This window comes from Agaricus bisporus (genome assembly GCF_000300575.1).
Source record: "Agaricus bisporus var. bisporus H97 unplaced genomic scaffold AGABI2scaffold_9, whole genome shotgun sequence".
Classification (NCBI taxonomy): Eukaryota; Fungi; Basidiomycota; class Agaricomycetes; order Agaricales; family Agaricaceae; genus Agaricus; species Agaricus bisporus.
This window is the reverse complement of record NW_006267372.1, coordinates 1,702,190-1,722,566: the sequence shown is the minus strand read 5'-3', so window position 1 is coordinate 1,722,566 and position 20,377 is coordinate 1,702,190. Positions and strand designations below refer to the sequence as shown.

The 20,377-nt window shown below is 46.8% G+C and overlaps 5 protein-coding genes across 5 annotated transcripts; 1 reads left to right on the top strand and 4 right to left on the bottom strand.

Annotated features, from left to right (window-relative positions):
* Positions 1-115: 115 nt before the first annotated feature.
* On the top strand, positions 116-2,114 carry AGABI2DRAFT_226244 (hypothetical protein). Its single transcript, XM_006464118.1, has 8 exons — positions 116-402; positions 600-631; positions 688-843; positions 899-1,072; positions 1,146-1,232; positions 1,291-1,380; positions 1,447-1,606; positions 1,661-2,114. The coding sequence occupies exons 1-8, from the start codon at positions 231-233 to the stop codon at positions 1,822-1,824; spliced, it is 1,035 nt and encodes a 344-aa protein (XP_006464181.1). The 5' UTR covers positions 116-230; the 3' UTR covers positions 1,825-2,114.
* On the bottom strand, positions 2,072-5,118 carry AGABI2DRAFT_75124 (hypothetical protein; the record flags this gene model as incomplete). Its single annotated transcript, XM_006464117.1, is given in 9 exon segments — positions 2,072-2,269; positions 2,322-2,424; positions 2,497-2,655; positions 2,720-2,841; positions 3,023-3,064; positions 3,136-3,412; positions 3,474-3,592; positions 3,681-3,721; positions 3,741-5,118. The coding sequence occupies 9 exon segments, from the start codon at positions 5,116-5,118 to the stop codon at positions 2,072-2,074; spliced, it is 2,439 nt and encodes an 812-aa protein (XP_006464180.1).
* A 2,110-nt stretch (positions 5,119-7,228) lies between these two features.
* Positions 7,229-8,816, bottom strand: AGABI2DRAFT_187505 (hypothetical protein). The gene is made up of 9 exons (XM_006464116.1): positions 8,672-8,816; positions 8,516-8,628; positions 8,305-8,458; positions 8,011-8,244; positions 7,801-7,961; positions 7,691-7,749; positions 7,574-7,626; positions 7,378-7,524; positions 7,229-7,325 (listed from the first exon to the last, which is right to left on the bottom strand). Exons 1-9 carry the CDS (start codon positions 8,807-8,809, stop codon positions 7,254-7,256), a joined length of 1,131 nt encoding a protein of 376 aa, XP_006464179.1. The 5' UTR covers positions 8,810-8,816; the 3' UTR covers positions 7,229-7,253.
* Positions 8,817-13,788: 4,972 nt separating this feature from the next.
* On the bottom strand, positions 13,789-17,619 carry AGABI2DRAFT_187504 (hypothetical protein). Its single transcript, XM_006464115.1, has 9 exons — positions 16,824-17,619; positions 16,586-16,765; positions 16,161-16,530; positions 15,777-16,111; positions 15,636-15,719; positions 15,258-15,573; positions 15,038-15,206; positions 14,527-14,983; positions 13,789-14,462 (listed from the first exon to the last, which is right to left on the bottom strand). The coding sequence occupies exons 3-9, from the start codon at positions 16,211-16,213 to the stop codon at positions 13,870-13,872; spliced, it is 2,007 nt and encodes a 668-aa protein (XP_006464178.1). The 5' UTR covers positions 16,214-16,530; positions 16,586-16,765; positions 16,824-17,619; the 3' UTR covers positions 13,789-13,869.
* Positions 17,620-17,821: 202 nt separating this feature from the next.
* On the bottom strand, positions 17,822-19,312 carry AGABI2DRAFT_226235 (hypothetical protein). Its single transcript, XM_006464114.1, has 9 exons — positions 19,134-19,312; positions 18,931-19,078; positions 18,814-18,879; positions 18,588-18,758; positions 18,421-18,532; positions 18,326-18,362; positions 18,218-18,272; positions 18,012-18,168; positions 17,822-17,962 (listed from the first exon to the last, which is right to left on the bottom strand). Exons 1-9 carry the CDS (start codon positions 19,292-19,294, stop codon positions 17,940-17,942), a joined length of 930 nt encoding a protein of 309 aa, XP_006464177.1. The 5' UTR covers positions 19,295-19,312; the 3' UTR covers positions 17,822-17,939.
* Between the last annotated feature and the right edge of the window lie 1,065 nt (positions 19,313-20,377).

Genomic DNA, 20,377 nt, shown 5'->3' with positions numbered 1-20,377 from the left:
GGCATTTTATAGACTCAAGAGAAATCAACGATCAGGGTTATCACAAGACATCTAGCTCCGGGATCTCCGGTGAATAAACACTCACTGGTTCATTACATTCACTGGACCGAGTCGAACCAGGTTGGCCCACTTGTCTTTTGTTTTACGTCCTTGCATCTCCTTCAGTAATCCGGTTTCCTATAAATCGATGGACACATTACTTGCAAGCAAACTTAGGCGTCCGATCAGCTATGTCTTCACCTATCCCTCCTCCTCGTGAATTCTCTCGCTTGGGCCAAGTCAGCGTACCCCGTATATGGACGGGACTATGGCAGCTCTCCTCGTCAGCATGGGGTTCCGCCGACCTTGACGACATCAAGAAAAGTATGGGAAGGCTGGTAGATAGTGGTTACTATTTTTTTGGTACTTGGTTTCGCTTGTACTAGGAATTTATCGCTGACAGTTCAATCAGACATGGTGAGGCGTACCCGCTGTTGAGTATCTGAACACTCTCATCTCGCGACTCCTTTGGGTGTCCTTGACACATCACAGGGTGAGTCGTTTTGAATGGAGACTACCTGGGAAACCCATAATAAATGTTGGTCTCCCTTCTCTGCTAGCGGACCACTATGGCCCAGCGGAAAGTATCGTCGTAAGTGGTTTCAATGCATCCCTTTCGGCTTAATCTGACCGTCTTATCCACGTTAGGGAGACTTTGCTCGCCAACTACCGGATTCTAGCAAGCTATATATCGCTACCAAGTGGTGTGTCTTTCATAAATGCATTCCAACACGCGAGGTCGTGTTGGAAGCTGTAAAGGGCCGATTAAGAGGCTTGCAAACGAAACGTATCGATCTCCTACAGGTAAGTGTAAACTCCGACCCAAATTGCACGACTTCTTATTGTCCATCACTGGAAGTTTCATTGGCAAGACTATAATGACAAGGCGTACCTTGACGCCCTATACCACCTCCAGTGCCTTCAGTTGGAGGGGTATATTTCCAACATTGGTCTTTGTAACTTTGACACGAAACACGTAGACGAAATTTGCACACAACTTGGGCCAGGTGCTATTGTTTCTAATCAAGTTCAGGTAAATATTTCAAATTCCGCAACTCCATTCGAACTCCATTCGCTCCCTAATTGATTGTGATTGACCACGACAGTTCTCAATCATCGACACGCGTCCACTCCATGGAATGGGCGATGTATGCATGAAACACGACGTCAAGCTTCTCACCTATGGCACATTGGTACATTCCCATGGTTGTTTTAAAGTTGGAAAACCCTGATGTCGGTTCCATGTTCTAGTGTGGAAATTTCTTGAGCGATCGGTGGTTAGGGCAACCCAGCCCAGATCCATACGGTGAAGAAGTCGTGTTAACACCTTCTCAGCGCAAGGTGAACTCACTGTCCGACTTGATGATCTGAAATCCAATCGCCCATTGTCCTCACCTCAACTCTTAGTATCTTGATATCATATTGATATCATGGGGCTCATGGGAGCTTTTCCAATCACTGCTGCGGGTACTACGTTTGATTGGCGACCGACATGGGGGGTTGAGCATAGCTAACATCGCCATGCGGTGGGTTCTCGACCATCCATTTGTAGGTGGTGTTCTGATTGGTACGCATATCCTATCAGCGATTAGAGGACTATTACCAAACCACTTTGTTTCAGGTGCGCGGCTCGGAATCACAGAGCATTTTACCGACAATGCAAAGGTATTTAATTTCCGACTTTCCCCGCAAGATCGCGCGGATATCGAGGAAATACTTGCTCGTTCTAATAGTAGGAGGTTAATTACCACCATTGGTGATTGCGGGGCTGAGTATCGAGCATAAATGTTGTCCTCGTAAAGAATCGTGATACTCTCGAACCGCGTGCATTTCTTTCCCTCGTATTAGTCAAGCTAGTAAGGATTCTAAATGTAAACTGTGTAATTAATACAATTGCCTGGTATTACAACATCCCGTGTATGAATTAGGACGTGAGTTTGTAATCAGAAAAATAGATCAGAAAACGCAACCGAAACACGATCAACGTTGCGCTTCCAATACGAAGAATATGCACATTATCTCGTATGGGTAATTATAGCTTACCGACAAGACCCCGAGAGGGAAAAGTTGATGGGAGCCGTTGAATTGGCTGCAATTTGCGTTTGAGATCTCGCAGAATTGTCGTCTTGGGGTGCCAATCTCGAAATGCATCACGCAGGTCGCCAATCTCCCGAGTAAAGAAGTGTCTGACATGCTCATTCGCGATGATATCTCGCAGCGCCCAAGGTATCTATTATTGATGAGATGATCGTTTGAGCGCAAATCGTAAAGCAACATCATACCTCATAGTCATTCTGCTCATGGCTGGCATTAAATGGCTCTAAATTTACCTCCGGTTGATCCGCATGTCCATCGTCTGTCAGAAAGAGATATTTGACAGCCAGGCTATATCGACAAGAAGAGTATAAGAACATCAATTCCGTTATGGACGGGATATATCTAGAAATGACAACATACGAGTACGTAGCAATTTCTTCATAAGCTGTCGAATGTCCAACACCATTTAGGGAACCAGCCGTGGCCTCTGATAGGTGTGCGAGCAGTCCGCTGTCGCTGATACCCGAATTGAGAATTCGAAGCAAAAGAACCAAGAGATTCGACAAAAAGTCTGAAGAGCTTCCGAGTATAGTATATCGTCAAGTCCGGTCCATCACCGATCTAATGATTGAAAAAGACTTACTGATATGCAGCACCATCAATGTACAGAGCCCGCAAAATCAACGGATGTGAGACGGCCGTGAATAATCCTGAATAGATGGGCACTACTTGATCATTTAACGAGGCGACATAAACCATCTTCACCTAATGTAGTCAAGCGAAGCCAAGGAAGTTTGAGCTGAGACCTCGCCTCGGGAACATTCTTTGACCGACTTACCCCGTTATTTAAGATGTGACGTAGAGCATTGACATATGACTTGGACGCTGCACTTTCGGTATTCTAGCACCCTGTTAGTAAAACCTCATCATAAATCATTCTGCTTACCTGAAACTCAAAGAGCTCTCGGGCGGCGACAGACTCGAAGTACTGCATATCATAAAATAGAAGACCGATCGATCTCAATTAGATAATTCGCTATATGAACAATTGGGACACACCTGAATGTAAGGCTGAAAGAAAGTACTGCTACTGAGATAGCGAAGCGGTCCAAGATGTATTCCGCATAAGGAAAGACAACAAACGCGCTGGGGTTTCGATACCAACGTCTCAGGACCAAGGCCATCTATTGATGTACAGATATGTCCATCACGAATGAGGCGGTTCAAGAGATGCGTTGAAACCACAGAGCCTTGTGAATGAGTAGCCACGAAAATCGCATCAGCAGCATGAAGATCGTTTATCCAATCTTGATTAGCTGTCATGTTGCTGTATAACCTGAAAATCAGGAGTCAGTTCTACTGGGGTGGATCAGTTAAAAACTCCCAAATTGGCTCACTTCTCAACGCGACGTTCAATAGTCCCTTCACCTTCGAGCGGGATGCGTGTAATACTTTCCAGGGAAACTTCGTAGTCCCTTTGGAAATTCTCCAAGGCCTGAACCATCATATTTACGAACTTATCACTTGTTCCAGTGGGCTGAATAGATTGGCGAGCCAACATTGATCAGTGCCAACAATAAACCAAACCGATTAACACCACGTACTTCACCTAAGACTGTACGAACGACGGCACCTAGATCAGAATCTAATATCAGGCCCATGACACAAGGTCCACTGCCGGGAATACGTACCGGGGAACCAACCATGAATTCCAATGACTACTACTCGCCGACAACCACGAAGTGTATCATTGATACGTTTTTGTTCCCCAGGGCTAAACATTCCATCTCGGTTGACGTCCTGACCGTATGTCAGGAACCGCCCAACGGCTTGCCTAGCCACCTGCGTCGGAGTTTCAGACGGTGGGGTTCTAGAAGCCTTCAAATTATCCTGATGGGACCCAACCAACTCCCATGCGCGAGGTAACTGCTTCCCGAAATCCTGGTACTTCCCTTGTTGTTCTTCCTCATATGCGCTGGTGTGCGCGTGATGTTCATCGCTGATGTCACTGCTTAGTTTGCCCTTGTAGCTTGAATCCATGCCTGTTGCGGTGTTATCTTTCGAAAATAGCACACCACTGACAAATCCCATCGCGCGACCCAGTAAATTTCCACCGCTTCGCTCGTGACCTTCTCGCTTGATTTCCGATGACGGTGGAATCATGCTCCGGGGAGGCACATGGAAAGTGTCTTCCCATGTGGGGAGGACGAGGTTTGGAGGTGGATGGGTCTTCTTTGGTGACGACGACGATGGCACCGGTGAGGCAGTACGCTTTAACCCCCGAACGCCTCCAGCCGTCATAGCGGGCACTGATGGAGCTGGTGGATCAGCAAATCCCTGCCCCGATGAGATCGATGGTGAAGGAACAAGCGTCGTCGGACCAGAAGAAGACTTGATATTTTGCTTTTTCGAAGCGGCAGGATCAGATTCAACATTTAGCTGAACATTTGGTTGTCTGGTGCCATCCAAAATGATGGAAGGTGGGGCTGTAGGTTGTGATTGATGCGATGATTCGGCATCTCGATCGCGCTTGGTGTTATCCAGTGTAGTGGGGCTTCGAGACACAACAGCATTCCCTAACTTGCTCTCGCATCTGGCTCCCTTTGTCTGCACAGCACCAACCATATCTACTTCCCGATTAGGATCACGATCACTGTCCGTCACCACGTCCGCACTCTTCGCATCCCCATCAAAATCTACTTCCATAATTTCCATCCCGTTCTCATCACGTTCCACGCCATCCAGATACCCGGAAGCGGCCGAACCAGCATGCCCGATTCTCTTGACGACCAGTTTCCTTGAGCTGAAAAACGATGCCCAACCCGAACGATAGGCCGTAATACTTTGCTCGATTGGATTTGATACTACGCCAGAAGGCGATATTACCTCCGGTTCGGTGTTCAAAGACTGATTACCGGCACCCTCCTTTGCCGCCTTTGACGTTTCTAAATCTTGCTCGAGTGGTGATGCACAATTACCCAAACTTAAATCTTTGGATTCATCGCTTTCCACGCCTGCGTGATTCCCGCTTATAGTACCCATGCCAGTACCATCGGATTCTCGTGCAACTGACGTCCCTGCAGGGACAGAACAGTCCACGGACTCTTTATCGACATGTTGACTGTCTTCATCATCAGGATGAGCCACTGCTCCTTGAGTCATCGGATGAGAATACCAGGACCAAGGACTAAACCAACTTGTAGCAAAAGGTGCAGTTTTCGGTGAAACCACCTGAATCGTCTGATCCGCCGAACTCGGCACTCCTTTCAAATGATCCTCTGGCAATTCAAGGGACGGCGCGACTCTCTCGGGTTCGGTGCCTTTAGAAATGTCATTACCACTCGTGATTTCCCCCTGTGAAATCGTCCCTTCTTTAATTTCGTTCGCGTGGCGGTCCTGTACATTCTGGGAATTCGGAGAGCCTTTACTCGGCGTCGGTGAACTAGATGAATCCCGGTGCTCGCTTGTTACAGTGCGTGTAATGGACAATGGCGGAACCGCGACTACGAGCGAGTCGGACTGCTTTAAGGGTGATCCGGGAGAGGGAGAGACTGACATAGGATCCTGCGGCGGACTCGAAGATACGGGATCAGGGGGTGCGGTGCCAGAAGACCAACCGATATATGTCAACCAAGACTTGTTCGGGGCCTGCGGCTGCATAACCTCAGGTTCTGGATCGGCGTGACTGGCAGACGATTGCGGTGAGGAGTATTCATCGTTGATACTTGGAGATATATCCATTCTGGCGTCAGATATGGAAGGTAACTCTGATGGATGTACGATGGCATTTTGCAATGAATGTTGAGGGGAGTCGGAGAGCGAACCTATCGTGACCGGTGGATTTGAAGAATCTGAAAAAATAGACACTTATTGAGACGCTTTTGAAAATGACATGTATAAGGAAACCGACCAATATCCATGGGGTCTGCAATTTGCGCGACAGAGTAGCCGTCAACCTCGTTGTCCTTTCCAGCTTTGTCCAATACAGCTGCCAAGGGTACTTTGGCGCGTCCGAAAAAGGGGATAGCTATGGTGAACCGACCCTGCGTTGAAATAGGGGGCAATGTGGGAGATACATCTACGACTGGAACTTCATTATGCAAAGAAGAAGACTCTTCAGGGGGCTCCTCTAAGCGGCGACTCAAGGCTGAACTTGGTAATATAGTTGGAGAAGGCGAATCTAAATGGGGTGAAAGTTGCAAAACGGTATCGTCTAGTTCTTTGAATATATCACAAGACGCGGTTGATATGGGCGGCACAGTGAGTTGTTCCAAGGCCTTTGGAAGGGAAGATGACGGTGCAGATTGGGGAGACGGCGACTCCTCATTCTTATCCGTTGCAGAAATATTGATCCGGGTAGGCAGCGAAGCGGAGGACCTATTTTCATAGACTTCAGCCGTCACACCTGGCGGAGTCACGTTCTGAGTCGGCAATGGCGTATGAACCACGTTCAATTTCGATGGACTTGTGACACTACGTGTACGACCGAAATTCCCAAACCAGGACGTGTTACGGGATTGAAGCGGAGGATGGGGAGAGGAAGGCAGTGGAGAAACCGGATCATCGGTAGGGATGGCATTCAGATCACTGACGAAATGACTTGGCTTTACGACTGTGGTGCCGTCCGTTTCTCTCTGCACTGTTGGTGTCATACAATTTGTTTAGTGAAGAACGAAGGATGAAACTGGATACATACATGACGAGTGATCTTCTTCTGGTGGGGTGGGCGGTTCTGGTGAAAAAGGCTCTCGCGATTCGTCCGATTCTTGCACAGGGGACCCAAAGGCCCTCAGACTTGATATTGAGGGTTTAGATATTATTTTTCGAGTGTAGATAGAAGCACTATCGGTGGAAGAGATAGAATAAGTGTCAGGGTGAGCTGATGCGATGACTTGTGACGCAGAATTAAGAGGAGCGCCTTGTTCTGGCTCAGCAAAGATAAACGAAACTGAGGGCGGGGCCGAGTTCTTAGAAGACTGAGAAAGTTTCTTTGAGTGTGAAGGCTGAAGCAGGCTGTGAGCAGGACGTGCAGAACGACGACCAGAGGGCATCTAAGTTAAGTTACAACGTTGACCGCACATGCAGAAACACAGGCCAATTCGGCCAGCCCGTGATTTTTACCACATTACGTCAGATCACGTGCACAGCTCGCCCACAAGCGTACTCATTCAATTCATTCAGAAGAAATCGACTTCGGTGATAAATTTGGCTACAATATCCTTCATCAAAACCGGCTGGTCCTGTCCAACCTATCCAGTGACCGGTCAGCTTCTATGTAGGATCATCGTACACACCGCCTACCGTGTGACCCGCATCTTCCAGCAGGGCATAAGTTAGCTGGCCCGCAGCCCCAGGGCCTGCCTTGCGTACGGTTACATTTCGCGCAGGCCAACGCACGTCTGGTGCACTATTGAACTCCCGCTGGTAAGGCGTTTGTAAGAGTTTGATCTAACATTGCTTTGAGAAATGACCGCTCTGGTTGACTCTGTTCACATACCGACGATAAAACCCCTGGCCAAGCGCAGTTTGCATCTTGAGCTCCAATGATAACTGAGACAAGCCAGGCATTCGTGTTATAACGACATCGCTTGCAAAAAGTCAGAATTAGACCTACACAAGATTCGTATACCATCCCTCAGCAAGGGTTCATATAGTTTATGATGTGGCCGGATACTTAATTCTTGACGTATCAAACACTGTATTGGCATGATCAAACCAACTCACATGTCACCAGCGGCGTAAAATTCCTTGCCAACACGCTCTGAAGACCCTTCAAATACCAGACCGTTCGGTGCTCGGAGTATACGTTTCGCCTCAGCGCTATTGAAGAGATCATTGGCCCACAGATACTCAGGATAGCACACAAATACGTCATCGCTATCACACTTGATTCTGTTGAGACTTCTGAAACCGACAGAGCCAAGTCCCGCTTACCGTTTTACGTATGTCTTCCAACAGCACACCTTGTGTGTCCCCTGCACCCAATTGTCCCAGGCAGATATTCTGGGCGGCGACACTGTTTACAGTGGTGGACTCCTCGAACGCCAATCCTATGGCCTCAAGACATGGCCCAAGATACCCTAAAAGCTCCTGACATGTTGTTGTATTATGGACCTGATGCAGGAAGCACCGGTAATGCAATAGCCATTGATAGTGTGCCAGTGGATTCTGTACACAACAATGACCCTGAATGTACTGCCCAGAACTGACACTTAGAAGAAAACGTACAAATATCGGGTTGTGGAGGACGATCGATTCAAGGTTGATTGGTATCTCTCGGGAGTTACCGCGGGCAAGCAGTTCGTTATGACTGTGAATCACAGACCCAATGTGAGCAACGTAAGTCCCTCCATACGATCCATCGGCCAACACAAGCTTGCTCCTGAAACGATAGATCCTTGATAACTTGAACTCGACATAGAAAAGTGAGTGAAGATACCTTGCTAAATTTGGATATAACTTGAAAAATCTTTGTAGGAAATCTAAGACATCCTCGGCGGCAGCTTGACTGTTATTCACCGACATGCCATACGAATACCCTACGCCGATTGGCTAAAAGAACCTAAGCGTTGTTCCTCCAAGAGCGACGACTTACATGGTCTAGCGCCAACAGGTTGAAACTCTCTGTCCACCTGTCTTTATTCGGCTTCGTTGTTCCTTTTGGGCCTATGATACAAGGGGCTTCGTAAAGTAAAGCATTCATCATCCCAGAAGATCCCGGGCCCCCGCCCATACTCAAACTGCCGATCAGTATCAGCAAACCGAACCATCGAAAATCACCGGAATACCCACATGAGAGGCGCATCATCAGGGTCTTTCTCGGCCTCAAAAAACCTGTTGAGGCAAATGCCATGGCAATGAACAACAATCATAATTATCATATGCACGCAGTGCGGACGTACCAGAAGAAAGACCTCTTGGGCTTCACATCAGAATCTCTCTCCAATCCAATCCAGCCAGCAATAGAGGGCGTTGGACCATCCACTCCTACACATAAATCATCCGCTCTTGAAACAAGATGATAAAATCCTAAATCATCGTCGCGCTCGCCATGCTTCAAACCTGTCGACAGGAGGTTGAGAATGAATGAGAGAGCCAATGGTTTTATCATGCTGTTGTTGATTGACAACAACAGCTCTTGAATCATACCTGCTCCTCTAGATCTTTACTCTTAGAGCCCCAGCCACATGATCATACAAGGTCAGCCCTGTTACTTGTGGTGACAGCGTGGGAGTTCACGACGCTCGCGTTATGCTACCATGTGGTTCCTGATTAAGTTCCTGCTTGCTTGTGGGGGAATCTATACAGTATCTCGTCTGATTGGAAACTATGATGAAACGATTAAAACATGACCAGGTCCTCGAGGTCCTTTTTGCATGCATCGCGCGCGATAGACCAGCCACCGTGAGCAGCCGAGTTGCGAAAAGCCCCGAAATTGAGGCCTTGAGGACTTGAGGCTCTCCAAAGGCTTTCCTGTTGTCCTGCTCCTTCAATTCAGTTTCAGTCTTCATAGGGTCCGCTGCTGCATCCTGGACGCTATTCCCGTAACACATCCCTAGCTCTACCATAGACACTGTTGCGACCGGTTTTATTGGGTCCATACAGTACGTTCACCTTTTTCGTTCTAAGGATTGAACATTCATAGCCTGCTAATTGTAGCATGATCCTACTTACCTCTTTGAACGCCTGTATATTGCCACAGAACTAGCAAGAAAAGCTGGAAAGATACATCTGAAGCGCCAAGAGAACTTCGATGATCGAGCAAACCGAAAATCACACGTTCACAATTAGCATTGACGTAATTTCGTTGCTCTAACCCAATTAACCTTCTCACGAGCTTAATCACCCAAGCCACTAGAAGTCTGGACCTCTCCCTACAATTCCCCACTTATTCCATATCTCATCCCACCAATGTAAGATGGTCGGCGCCCTTATGGGACTTAGGTCTGTCCCCAGTGTCTTTGGAGCCAGACTCCCAGATAGTAACCAACTTAGCACTCGGTTGTTAAAACTGAGGCTGGATTAAACCTAAACCGGTCCAGTTCATTATAGGCAATTACGTGCACTTGAATTGTTTGAGTCACTGGGCGTACGAGGAAAGTATGACTCGTGTTGGTCAGAGTAAGATAACATAAGTTAAATTAATAAACTCAACGGGTGATAATTATAGTACACCGTATCAAGCGCGAACTAAATCCTTTAGGCAGGCCTTACCGGAGCAAAAGACTGGTGCTTTAATCAAACTCAGTATGGGTATCCAGAGGTCGAATTTTGTTGACGAGGACGCCGACTCGAGTTCGATCCAACCACCGGCGGTTCACCGACTGTGTACACATAAAATGCCCTCTGACCGCAGTAAATGAATCACGGCCCAAGCCGGTCCCGGGCAAGCAATTCAATATGTGGAGTGGGAGAGGGCCACTCATATCAATTATTAGTTCATCATGAATGAAAGGCGATGCAATTGATTCGCTCGAACGAGAACGACAACCAAAAGCAGAAAAATTATCTAGTGTGGTTGGTGACTCACTGATTCGTGGACATGCGTAGTGCTACAAAGCCGAGGTATTAGGCTTTATCATCATTTTTGCCTTGCCATGGGCTGAGGTCAGATGCCATTTTGAAGGACACAACGAGAAAACCTCTTACCTCGTGCTTTCCACATTTCGCCTTGGTCTGGGGTCTGGATGAAAATTATACCATTAGCATAATGTGAAAAGTTGCACGAGGTACGACCGCGTTCCATCAAATATAAATAAGTCCCTAAAGCGCAAGGTGCGGCCGAGAAGGCAGAACTTATGCCCAGGCTTCTTGAAGTTTTTGCAGAATCGGTGGCTGAGCCGTAAAGTCCTGGTACCAGCGGACTAATCTAAAACCGACCTGCTCATAGTCGAGCCGATTCCTCCCACATGGAAAGGTTATCCCAGGCGAGAATTTTTATTCACCGGGTCGCTAGCAGTACTACTTGTCAGCAGAGAGTCCGTCCAAATGGCGATTAGATAACCGGAAACACTCCCTAGTATCTCTATAGGGCAGTTCGTCAAGATTGTGACATCACTGAAAAGCTCTTCTGCGTCGGATGCGGGGACGTCGGCAAATTCGGATTCGATACATCTTGAATACCGAGAAATAATGTAATTTTGGGCAATTATGATAACGAGGTCTTTCAATGCGACCAAACATTGGCCAGTCATCTTTAGCAGCCCTACTAGTAGTATGAGACTGATAACTCATTCTAAGATGACATATTTGGGCTTGATTGGTAGGAAGCGCTCGGCAACACTTCCATTTTAACGGTGTAAAATTAGTATTCTGCTTCAAGTGAGCTATTGAGGACGACCCAGTCCTTGTCCTATTCAGGTCCTCTGTCGCGAGTCGCCGGTAATTATCTTCAAGTATGCTATATTTTTACCTTGACGAATACCAGGTGCAAACATGGTGTACATTCAAAGGGCAAGTGTGCCCGCGTACTATATCAGGAGGTCAGTGAATAAGCAAGCCGGGAACTTTGGTAATTAATCCATTGGTCCTCATGAAGGTTCTAGTGTCATTCAGTAAGTCTATTATACTCCTGGCAGTTCAAAAAGCGCAATTGAACACATAGTGGCCGGTTCCGCTTTCCCCGTACTGTGTTTGACAGCACTCGTGAGTGTCATTCATTATGGATGTGCATGCTAAACTTTGAGACATGAGACTAGGAGGCATGCGTGCAATATGTATGATATGTCAATGGGTGATTGAATGGTTTTACGATGGATCGAGCGTTCAATATCCGACCTCAGGAAGTTTTGGCGCATGCGGTGGTACGATAACTAGTTTGAAGCTCGGTGATTGAGCCCAGAGATGTCGCCAATGACACCTGATTGAACTCCCACTTACAAACTGCATAGTGTAGGGTAATAAATTAAGTTGGTTCGACGTGTCGAGAGGGTAGACTCGACTCGGCTCTGAAATGTGAATTTCCGACCGCTGCATCCAACAAGCGGGACTCCATAAAAGGTACAATGTAAACACGAAAAGTATGGCCCTTTAATCTAATATAAGAGCATTATCGTTCTCCCTTAACGGCCACATTTCTTCGGATTTGGCGGATGTCCGCTGTGGTAACCGAACTGACTTTGAAAATATCGTTCTATATATGTACGTATATCAGTGTAACAGTTGCTGGTACGGGGCGACCGTTTCACAGAGCCTAGAAGCAAGATACAACGTCAGTACCTCACTTGGAAGACTTGTGGAGTTGAGGTATGATCTCATCGCTGGCGAGCAACTCAGATCCTAGACTTTTCGGTTCAGGGGATGACTGAATCAAATGAAATGGCGACCCTGAGAAGGTGTCAGTCAATTTGTCGCTATTTTTATCATCATAACACTACTATCTTAGCCGTTGACGAACTGATGTAAACCTGATGGATTATTGGATATATTATTACTTCATCAGAATACACGATGGAAGCTTGGAAAGGTTACAACACTTACTCCGCCAAGATATCCCGAACACAATTTAATAGGCTTCTTCTGAGGTGATCGTACACAAATCATACATATATTTCAAGTCCTGATGGGAAAAACCATCGATTTATGTATCATTTTTGTGTCCAGTTAAATTTTCTCTCAGCTCGGCAGAAGGCGCCCGAACACGATCCAATCTCCCACCCCACCGAGGCCAATTCTTGTCCGGGTCTTTGGAAAGATATCTCAGCAAGACTTGAGTTCCCCGAAAAATCTCCGGGAGCTCATATACTCCCTGTCTGAATCAGGGTCTGACATAAAGAGTGACTTTGTAAGTATATATGTATAGTTAAGAATCATGTTTTAAGAGCGCTCGCTTAATGCCGTGTAAATACCGCGTACCACTGCGACCCTCACTCAGGCGGCATAATCCCTGATAGAACTGCTGAGTATTGAATATATGGGAATGCAAGTTCTCCATCTGATAATAGATACACAGACGAGATTAAGTCACCTACCCATGACAGACAGAACCACGTGGTTCTTTCACTTTACTATTGCGACATTGAAACATTGACGATTGAGGACTGCAGGCATCGGCTACAAAACGGTTCCCAAAACCGCTTAAATGCGTATATATTTAGATGATTTAGATAACCGCTCTACTCTTCCACAAGGTCATCCCACCGCTGTGAGCGAAGAGGACTAATCAGAGTAGTCCTATCTTCTATCTGGTGTTAACATTTCCGCGATGCTCGCTGCAACTGCCACCGCCCTACAAGTGAATGTCCAAACAATCTCTTTATTGGTTAACCGACCGCGAGATGGCTCGGTTAGATGAGCCAAATATCAGGATTCCGTGCATCTACTATGTGACGTTCTCCGATTTCGGTCATGACGACCATCGAGCAGATTCCATTTGAAGATGGCTGACTGATTCAGACAATCGCTCCCTAGTATGTGCTCAGCTTCATGACCTGGCACAAGACAGGTTTACCCGTTTGCCTTTTTCAGTGACAATTACGTCAAGGTAATAAATGAAAAAATATATCCTTGGATTGACAGATTTTAAATCTGAACGTCGACCAAACCACGGTCAGCTACATCAACATGGTTTGACCCCTTGCCATAATAATGGAGGTCGATGGTGTAATACACATTCCAGCTTCGCGTGCAGGTTACAGACAAAAATCGAAAATCTGAGTCGCGGCATTTGCCATCGATCAATGTTAATGAGCCTCAGCCACCCTGAAAAATCGTGTGATAGAAATTTCTCTCGTTAAAAAAGGTGGAGTAAAAGTACACGAACAGTCCATATGATAACTCGCATTCATAAAAACTTCAAAGAGCATAAGGCTCTACGTGAATATCAATTCCACCCATCTCCAATCCTCGTTTTGACAGTTTCATTTGTGCTACAGCATTAGCAGCTTCGCGTACCAAAGTTGTAGGACCACTTGCACATACGCCGACACCTCCGCCATCACCTAACCAAGGTAACTTCCTTGATATGTGAGGATCTAACCCTCCCGTGAATTCAATGTCATCGCCTTCTCGTGTAGTCATTACATGACCTGGTTCTGTCACAAGGACAGAGTCCTGGTCATCATTACTGGCAGATGATGTGAGTGTAGGTAAAGTTGGAATTTCATGTTGATTGATCGAAGACAGCGTTTTCTTCGGAGATGTCGGTGATGGGGGCTTTGCCAATGGAAGTTGCGAAAAAGGGGGGTTAATGAGGTCGCTGAGAATGTGATGAACATGGGGTCGTAAGATTGTCACATCACAGTTTGGAATCGGCGGTACTGCCTCAGGATCACACAGGCAAGTGACATAAACTGAGATATGCAATGAGAGTGGCGTTGATGAGCCGTCTGAAGAAGCGGTTTTTGCTGCGAGTTCCATCAAGGCAGGGGCAAACCACTCGATAGTACCTGGTTCGTGAAATTAATTTAATTTAATAATGGAATAGGTCGGCAATCGGTAAATTATACTTACCGAACGATTTCACACACCACGCAAATTCGATTCTCCTAGTTCGTTCGCCATTAGGCCTTCCAAGTCTCACGCAGCGCCCCACGATATCATCCAGCATCCCAAGAGTAAACGTCACGCCTGAACCTCCAGCAAATAATAGGACAGTCTCGTAACGTCCAAGGTCAAGACTACATCCACCGTATGGTCCGTCCAACATTACTTGTACCTGAGTCGACGAAACTTTGGAATCAAGGCACCGCTTTTCCTGCGCATATTTGTTGAGTGCACGAGTCCAGTCTCCGGTCACTCGAGCACCGAGAGTTATGCCGGGAGTATAGACGTCTGAAACGCATGAAATCGAAGGAGGCGCAGTCATGATCGTCAGGGGATGTGATTCAAAGATACGACCACCAAAAAACACGCGAATACGGACATGCTGGCCTGCAGTCCAACCGTCCGTACAGTATGGTATATTTATCTAGCAGCCAAGTTCAGTGGATCGAGGACAAGGCAAACATTGTATTTCACTTACCATGGTGAGCTGTTTAGCCAATGGAGTAAGGGTAGCGTCTTTGATACGGAATCGTAAGAATCGCAACAAAAGGTCCAATCCAAGAAATGCAAGAGGAGGAAAGATCCAGGGTGGAGCGTAAATTGAGTGGTAGCAAACCGTCACGAAGAAAGCTACAAAAGAGAATAAACTATGCCAATGTCAGATTCATTTCGCCAGCGAAGACCACAGGGGTGCTTACTGTAAAATATAAAAGTAATCATAATAGGCCCGCCTTACAGATTTTACTGAAGTAATTGTGATAGCGCATAGTAAGCCCAAGGAAGCGACGCCAGAAGTTTCCTTCTGCTGTCCAATAATCGGGAAACCCCAGGTAAGATGGTTCTTGATCCAGAGGGCACCATGAACTGCCGCTGCGATAAGCATGCCACGACCACACCATCGGTGAACATAATTGAGCCTCTCGTAACCATATCCGGGACCCAGTAGGAGAGATAGGATCGAATTCTTGGTAGCGAAAAGGAAGACAACGGGAAATTGCGCCAGAACGATGAACCCTATAACAATCCGATGTTACGATCAACGCCACTAGCAACGACAGTCAGAATGGCCAACTTACCAGCTCGGTTAGAATTCTCTAAGAGAGGTGCTTCTATAACCATACATAGAATGACAGTAATCAAATATCCAGTGATCACGAAGACTGACAATCCAAAAGCTTGGTTCATATCTGTAATTTCAGGACGTAAAAAACACCTACTTTGACCGATATTCAATTCTAAACGGGGAACAGTCCAAAGGAACGTTGCACCAGCGAGGTTGAGGACCTTGCTCAACCAATTTTTTCTCCAATCTCTTCTAGGTATTTGACGCATCGGTACGTTGTTTGATTTAGCATCATCGTCGTAGAAGTCATGATCAAACAGTGTCATGTACTTATCGACGTCCTCCGTGACACCAAAGATATCGTGCATTGCACGCCGAGATCGGATGCCACGGATTAAACGGGGTAGAGAAAAAAGTATGAATATGCCAACGGCAGCAACCCAGACCACGGAGAACTTAAGTTGCCATGCTGGTGCCTCTGCGTACGAACTAGATTGATCAGACTCGTCATATTGAGTACGAAATTAAAAAGGCATACTCGTATTGCTTGAATTCCGCTGGTATCACTGGAGGCGTCCCAGTACCTGCCATTGATAACTGGATAAGAGTTGAAGAAAGAGGAAAGCTCAATTCCAGTGTTCGGGTATATAGGTTACGAGAAAGGCAGGCTGTTCACACCACGTGCAGAAAGACGAAAAATTTTTTGTCCCGGATCCCCAGCCAGCACCGGTCAGCAGTGGCCGCGCGTGTCAAAACAATTCCAATGGCACTGATAAAACGGACAAATAGAAAGCTATTCATTGCAAATATCTCAGCATTCATCGCTCCTATCAGCGTATCGACCGTAAAGCATTTCCCCGACGCCCAGTCCAGAAGTGATCGATAACATGAATCCGGCATTGTATGTCCTGAGAATACATCAATCAGTCTCTCAAAAGTTTACGATCTGAGAGAACTACTAACATAAGAGCGAGCATGAAAGCGTAGCCCAACAAAGCTTCGGCGCCACAAAAGAAACCGCGAGTAACGTCGTTGGCGAAAATGAAGGGTGGAATCGTGCGCAGTAGAGTCATACGCGATATGATCTGATAACCTGAGGCTTTGGCGGGTGCATTGAGATGGTTGGCAAACTCAATCTGTGCGCTAAAAAGTGCATTTGTTAGCTGAAGACGAGACGCGGCTACCGAACGACAAGACATACTCTTCCTCCCAATGAACCTCCGCTGCAGATCTCATCGCACTGACCCATCGATCGAAAATGGCCAGCATGAAAAGACCAATACATGCGCCGGCAGTTGCACCTTTACTCTGCGGTACCCAGCCTTCAAACCACAATATATCACTTCCGGAGAAGTGAAGATAAGGAAGCATCTGCCCAAAAGCAAGGCTCATCCCCATATCCATGTCCATATCCATTCCGTGGCTGATTGTGTGTGATTGAGCATTACTTGTCTGGCCCAGTGCCAGGAAGAAGATAAACGCGCAGATATTCAGAGAGTACATCGTTGAGGAAGAATCAAGACAAGGTACAGCCAAGGTACAGGGCGAGAAATCGACAATAGCGCCAAATAAGGGAAGTCCAAGTTATTCACACGATGTTGGCGTTCCCGAGCCAGCATTGTACCCCGAGTCAGCGGGAATGATGCCAGAATGACGCCTTGAGATATTGGCCCGTGCGCGAGAACGTGCGTGCCTGACTCCTAAGCTCGCCATGGACCAACCGAGGCCGCGGTATTACAGTAGGGTGATACGTTCTGCTCGAAGGAAACTTCAAAGTCGGAAAGAGGCCGCCTTGGGATAGCGAGACACAAAGGATTCAGCTTCATGAGAACTACGCTCTCGCCTGCACCTTGTCCCTCACCACCGTGGATGATACTCAGAAGATAGAGTGCCACATCAGGAGAGCCAAACACAAAACACAAAGGTAGAAAGCCAGGTTGAAGCGGTCCAAAATACGCAATACAAGAGACAGATGACCAGCTGCAAGAAGAGAGAAAGAGGTGGTGGAGGAGTCGGAACAAGGAAAAGAATTGCTCCTCATCTTATGTGAGCCATTTGTGCGGCCCGTGAGAATCTTGAGCCTTTTGTTTGATTGGCTGTCATACCTTATCGATATATTCACACGAGTCAGGACGACAGAAACACAGCGACACTTATTATAACAGACTACGCCGGTAGTCAGTACTATCAGGAGCTCCATGGTCATCATATTCTCGTAAATTTGAGGGCAGGACATAATAAAATCTTCTACATTACAGTGTATCGCGAAATTTATACTCTTGTACACCGTTTTCTTATCAAGCGATATGTACCACTGCTAGAGGCACTGAGAGTAGTAATCTGATAAGGATTTAGTTGCAGAATCAACGGTTCCGAGCTATATACTTGCCATTGATGACTTTACATTGATAAGGGGCGACACAGCCGGTGCCTCCAGTCCAGCCAATACCACCACATTGACCGTATTGAGGAATAGTTCCTGGAGTGCTGGTAGGAGGGGGACTGGTAGTAATGGGAGTAGTAGTATGGGGAGTAGTAGTTGGTGACTATGAATAAATGTGAGTGAGTTCAATACATTGTTCATTATTGACTTACACCACCGTTGCCACCGGATCCATAGAGCGGAGGTCCGGGAACAATATATGTGGTACTGAAATGTAATAGATTAAAATAATGGCACCGCTCCTTGCAATTTCAACTCACTCGGTCATAGCCTCTTGAGTGTAGAGATTGACGGTCACTGACGAACGCGCGACTTAGAAAAATACCAGCTTCAACATAAGCGCTGCATAACTTACGACCAGGATCACTGTTAGAATATCCACCGGGGAAGGAAACTAATTCACTGGATGTAGGTGCCCGGTTTCCACCACCAGTAATCGTAAGTTGAGCACATTCGGGGTAGATTTGCTATCGCAACTTTGGTAAGAGTTTGGCGGCTTTTAAGAATCACGGATCGACTTACAGCAGGAAGGGAGTGCAGCGCAATGGTCTCGAAGCGAATCATGTAAGCCCCACTCGGGACAGTACTAGGAATAGTTGTGGTCCAACTATTATTTTGGTCAATCATTTTACCAGAACCCCATACACCTTTTCCAACAGTGCCGGACAAGAGGCCGGCTTCGTCAATCTTGAACTGTTAGAATTATTAGACAGGACACCTTTTTTATATGATTTAGAATATAGCCTACCCATTTGAGCGAGTTCGTGTTAACGCCGTCGCAAGAGCTTCCAGGACATTTACCCAAGTAGGTAGTCTGTGCTCCCATCAGCTCTCGTTCGCATGAAGGGAAATGTCCAGTGCATACCATTGGCCCGTAGGGATGTGGCCAAACCTGGTTCCAGTAAGCAGTGATAGCCGTTCCAGCAGCAACTGTAGCGGTCAATTGGTTCGGGCCAGGATTGCCATCGTTATTGCAGCCGACTGTGGATGCGGTTGCATCCATGATAGGATCACTGTCATAAGCGACTAATAAGCATTAATTTCCGTTAGAAGTTGCAATCGACTAACAAAGTCGCCCAAGGCCGCTCGATGGAGGTCTGGCCTACGGGAGTGTTGTATGGGTGCCACCCCTCATACCAAGTACCATCCCAGGAATATCCGATGACGCCTCCGTGAGCTTGGACTTTTGCGGCGAAGAGTCCCAAAGCTAGTGAGAAAGTAGCCAACATTTTGAGTACTTGTTGTCGAGAGGGAAGACGCCTGATAAAATCTCTTCAGCTTTGGCTTTAAATAGACCGACAGAAAGCGATATGAAAATATCATAGCCTATAAAAACATACATGAGCGATCATCGTGGCGGACGGTCTCGGTGAAATAACAGGGAATCGGCCCCGGAGAAGCATCTGTGTGCCTGGAATCATCAAAGCGGCACCTCTGTGATTTTGACAACAGGCTTTCCCATCGGAACAAAGTCTAGATGGCGCGGAAACTCTGGAACTTCAGTCAAAGTGTCCAATCATGCTGTCGAAAAAAGCGCAAAGAGAGTATAGCACCAGTCGCGTATTCCCCATATAAGTATGCGTGAACGGCTGATCGCTCCTACATGGTGTCTGTTCAGTGGCATGCCTTTTGAGCTGGGTATGGCGCTTGTTCATTCCAGAATGACTGTGGGGAAATAGGCGTAAATTCCAGCGGCACGTCAGTGGGGAAGTCAGCCCATGTGGTAGATCAAACCATGGGGTTACTGCTGAAAGTTTACCAGGCATTGATCCGAGATTAGGTACGAGGCCAACCTACGTCGGAACAATTTCGCTCCGAAACAAAAGAGGAACGAGCTAACCACGACAATGAAGATCGGTGGTCACACCGGGACGTCTATTAGTAGGTTAGGGGTAGAGTCAACTCATAAAGACCCAGCTGAGTTGGTCAAGCGTTTATGAGGATAATGACTTTGCGACAGAATGATAATTCGATTTTCTTCAGCTGTTCAAATACTGGGATGGAAGAACCACATCAACACCCCTGTCATGGGATTTTCTTGGCAGCCGAAGTTTTCGAGCGAGTAGAGCCTTGATCGTCGATAGAAGGCAATAGCATCATCAACTGGTGCATGTGGACAGAAGGATTGATATAACTTCTCCACGCATATGATGCGTCTTATGGGGCTAAAGCCTCAGGCAGCTCGCAGGAATCCGAAATGCAAACCGAATCGAGCCTTCTTTGCTTGAGCTGCTAGGCTACCTAGAGCAAACTATAGCATCATGCACGTCCCCGCTATGATGTAGAGCGCCTCGACGAATAATATCCGATTA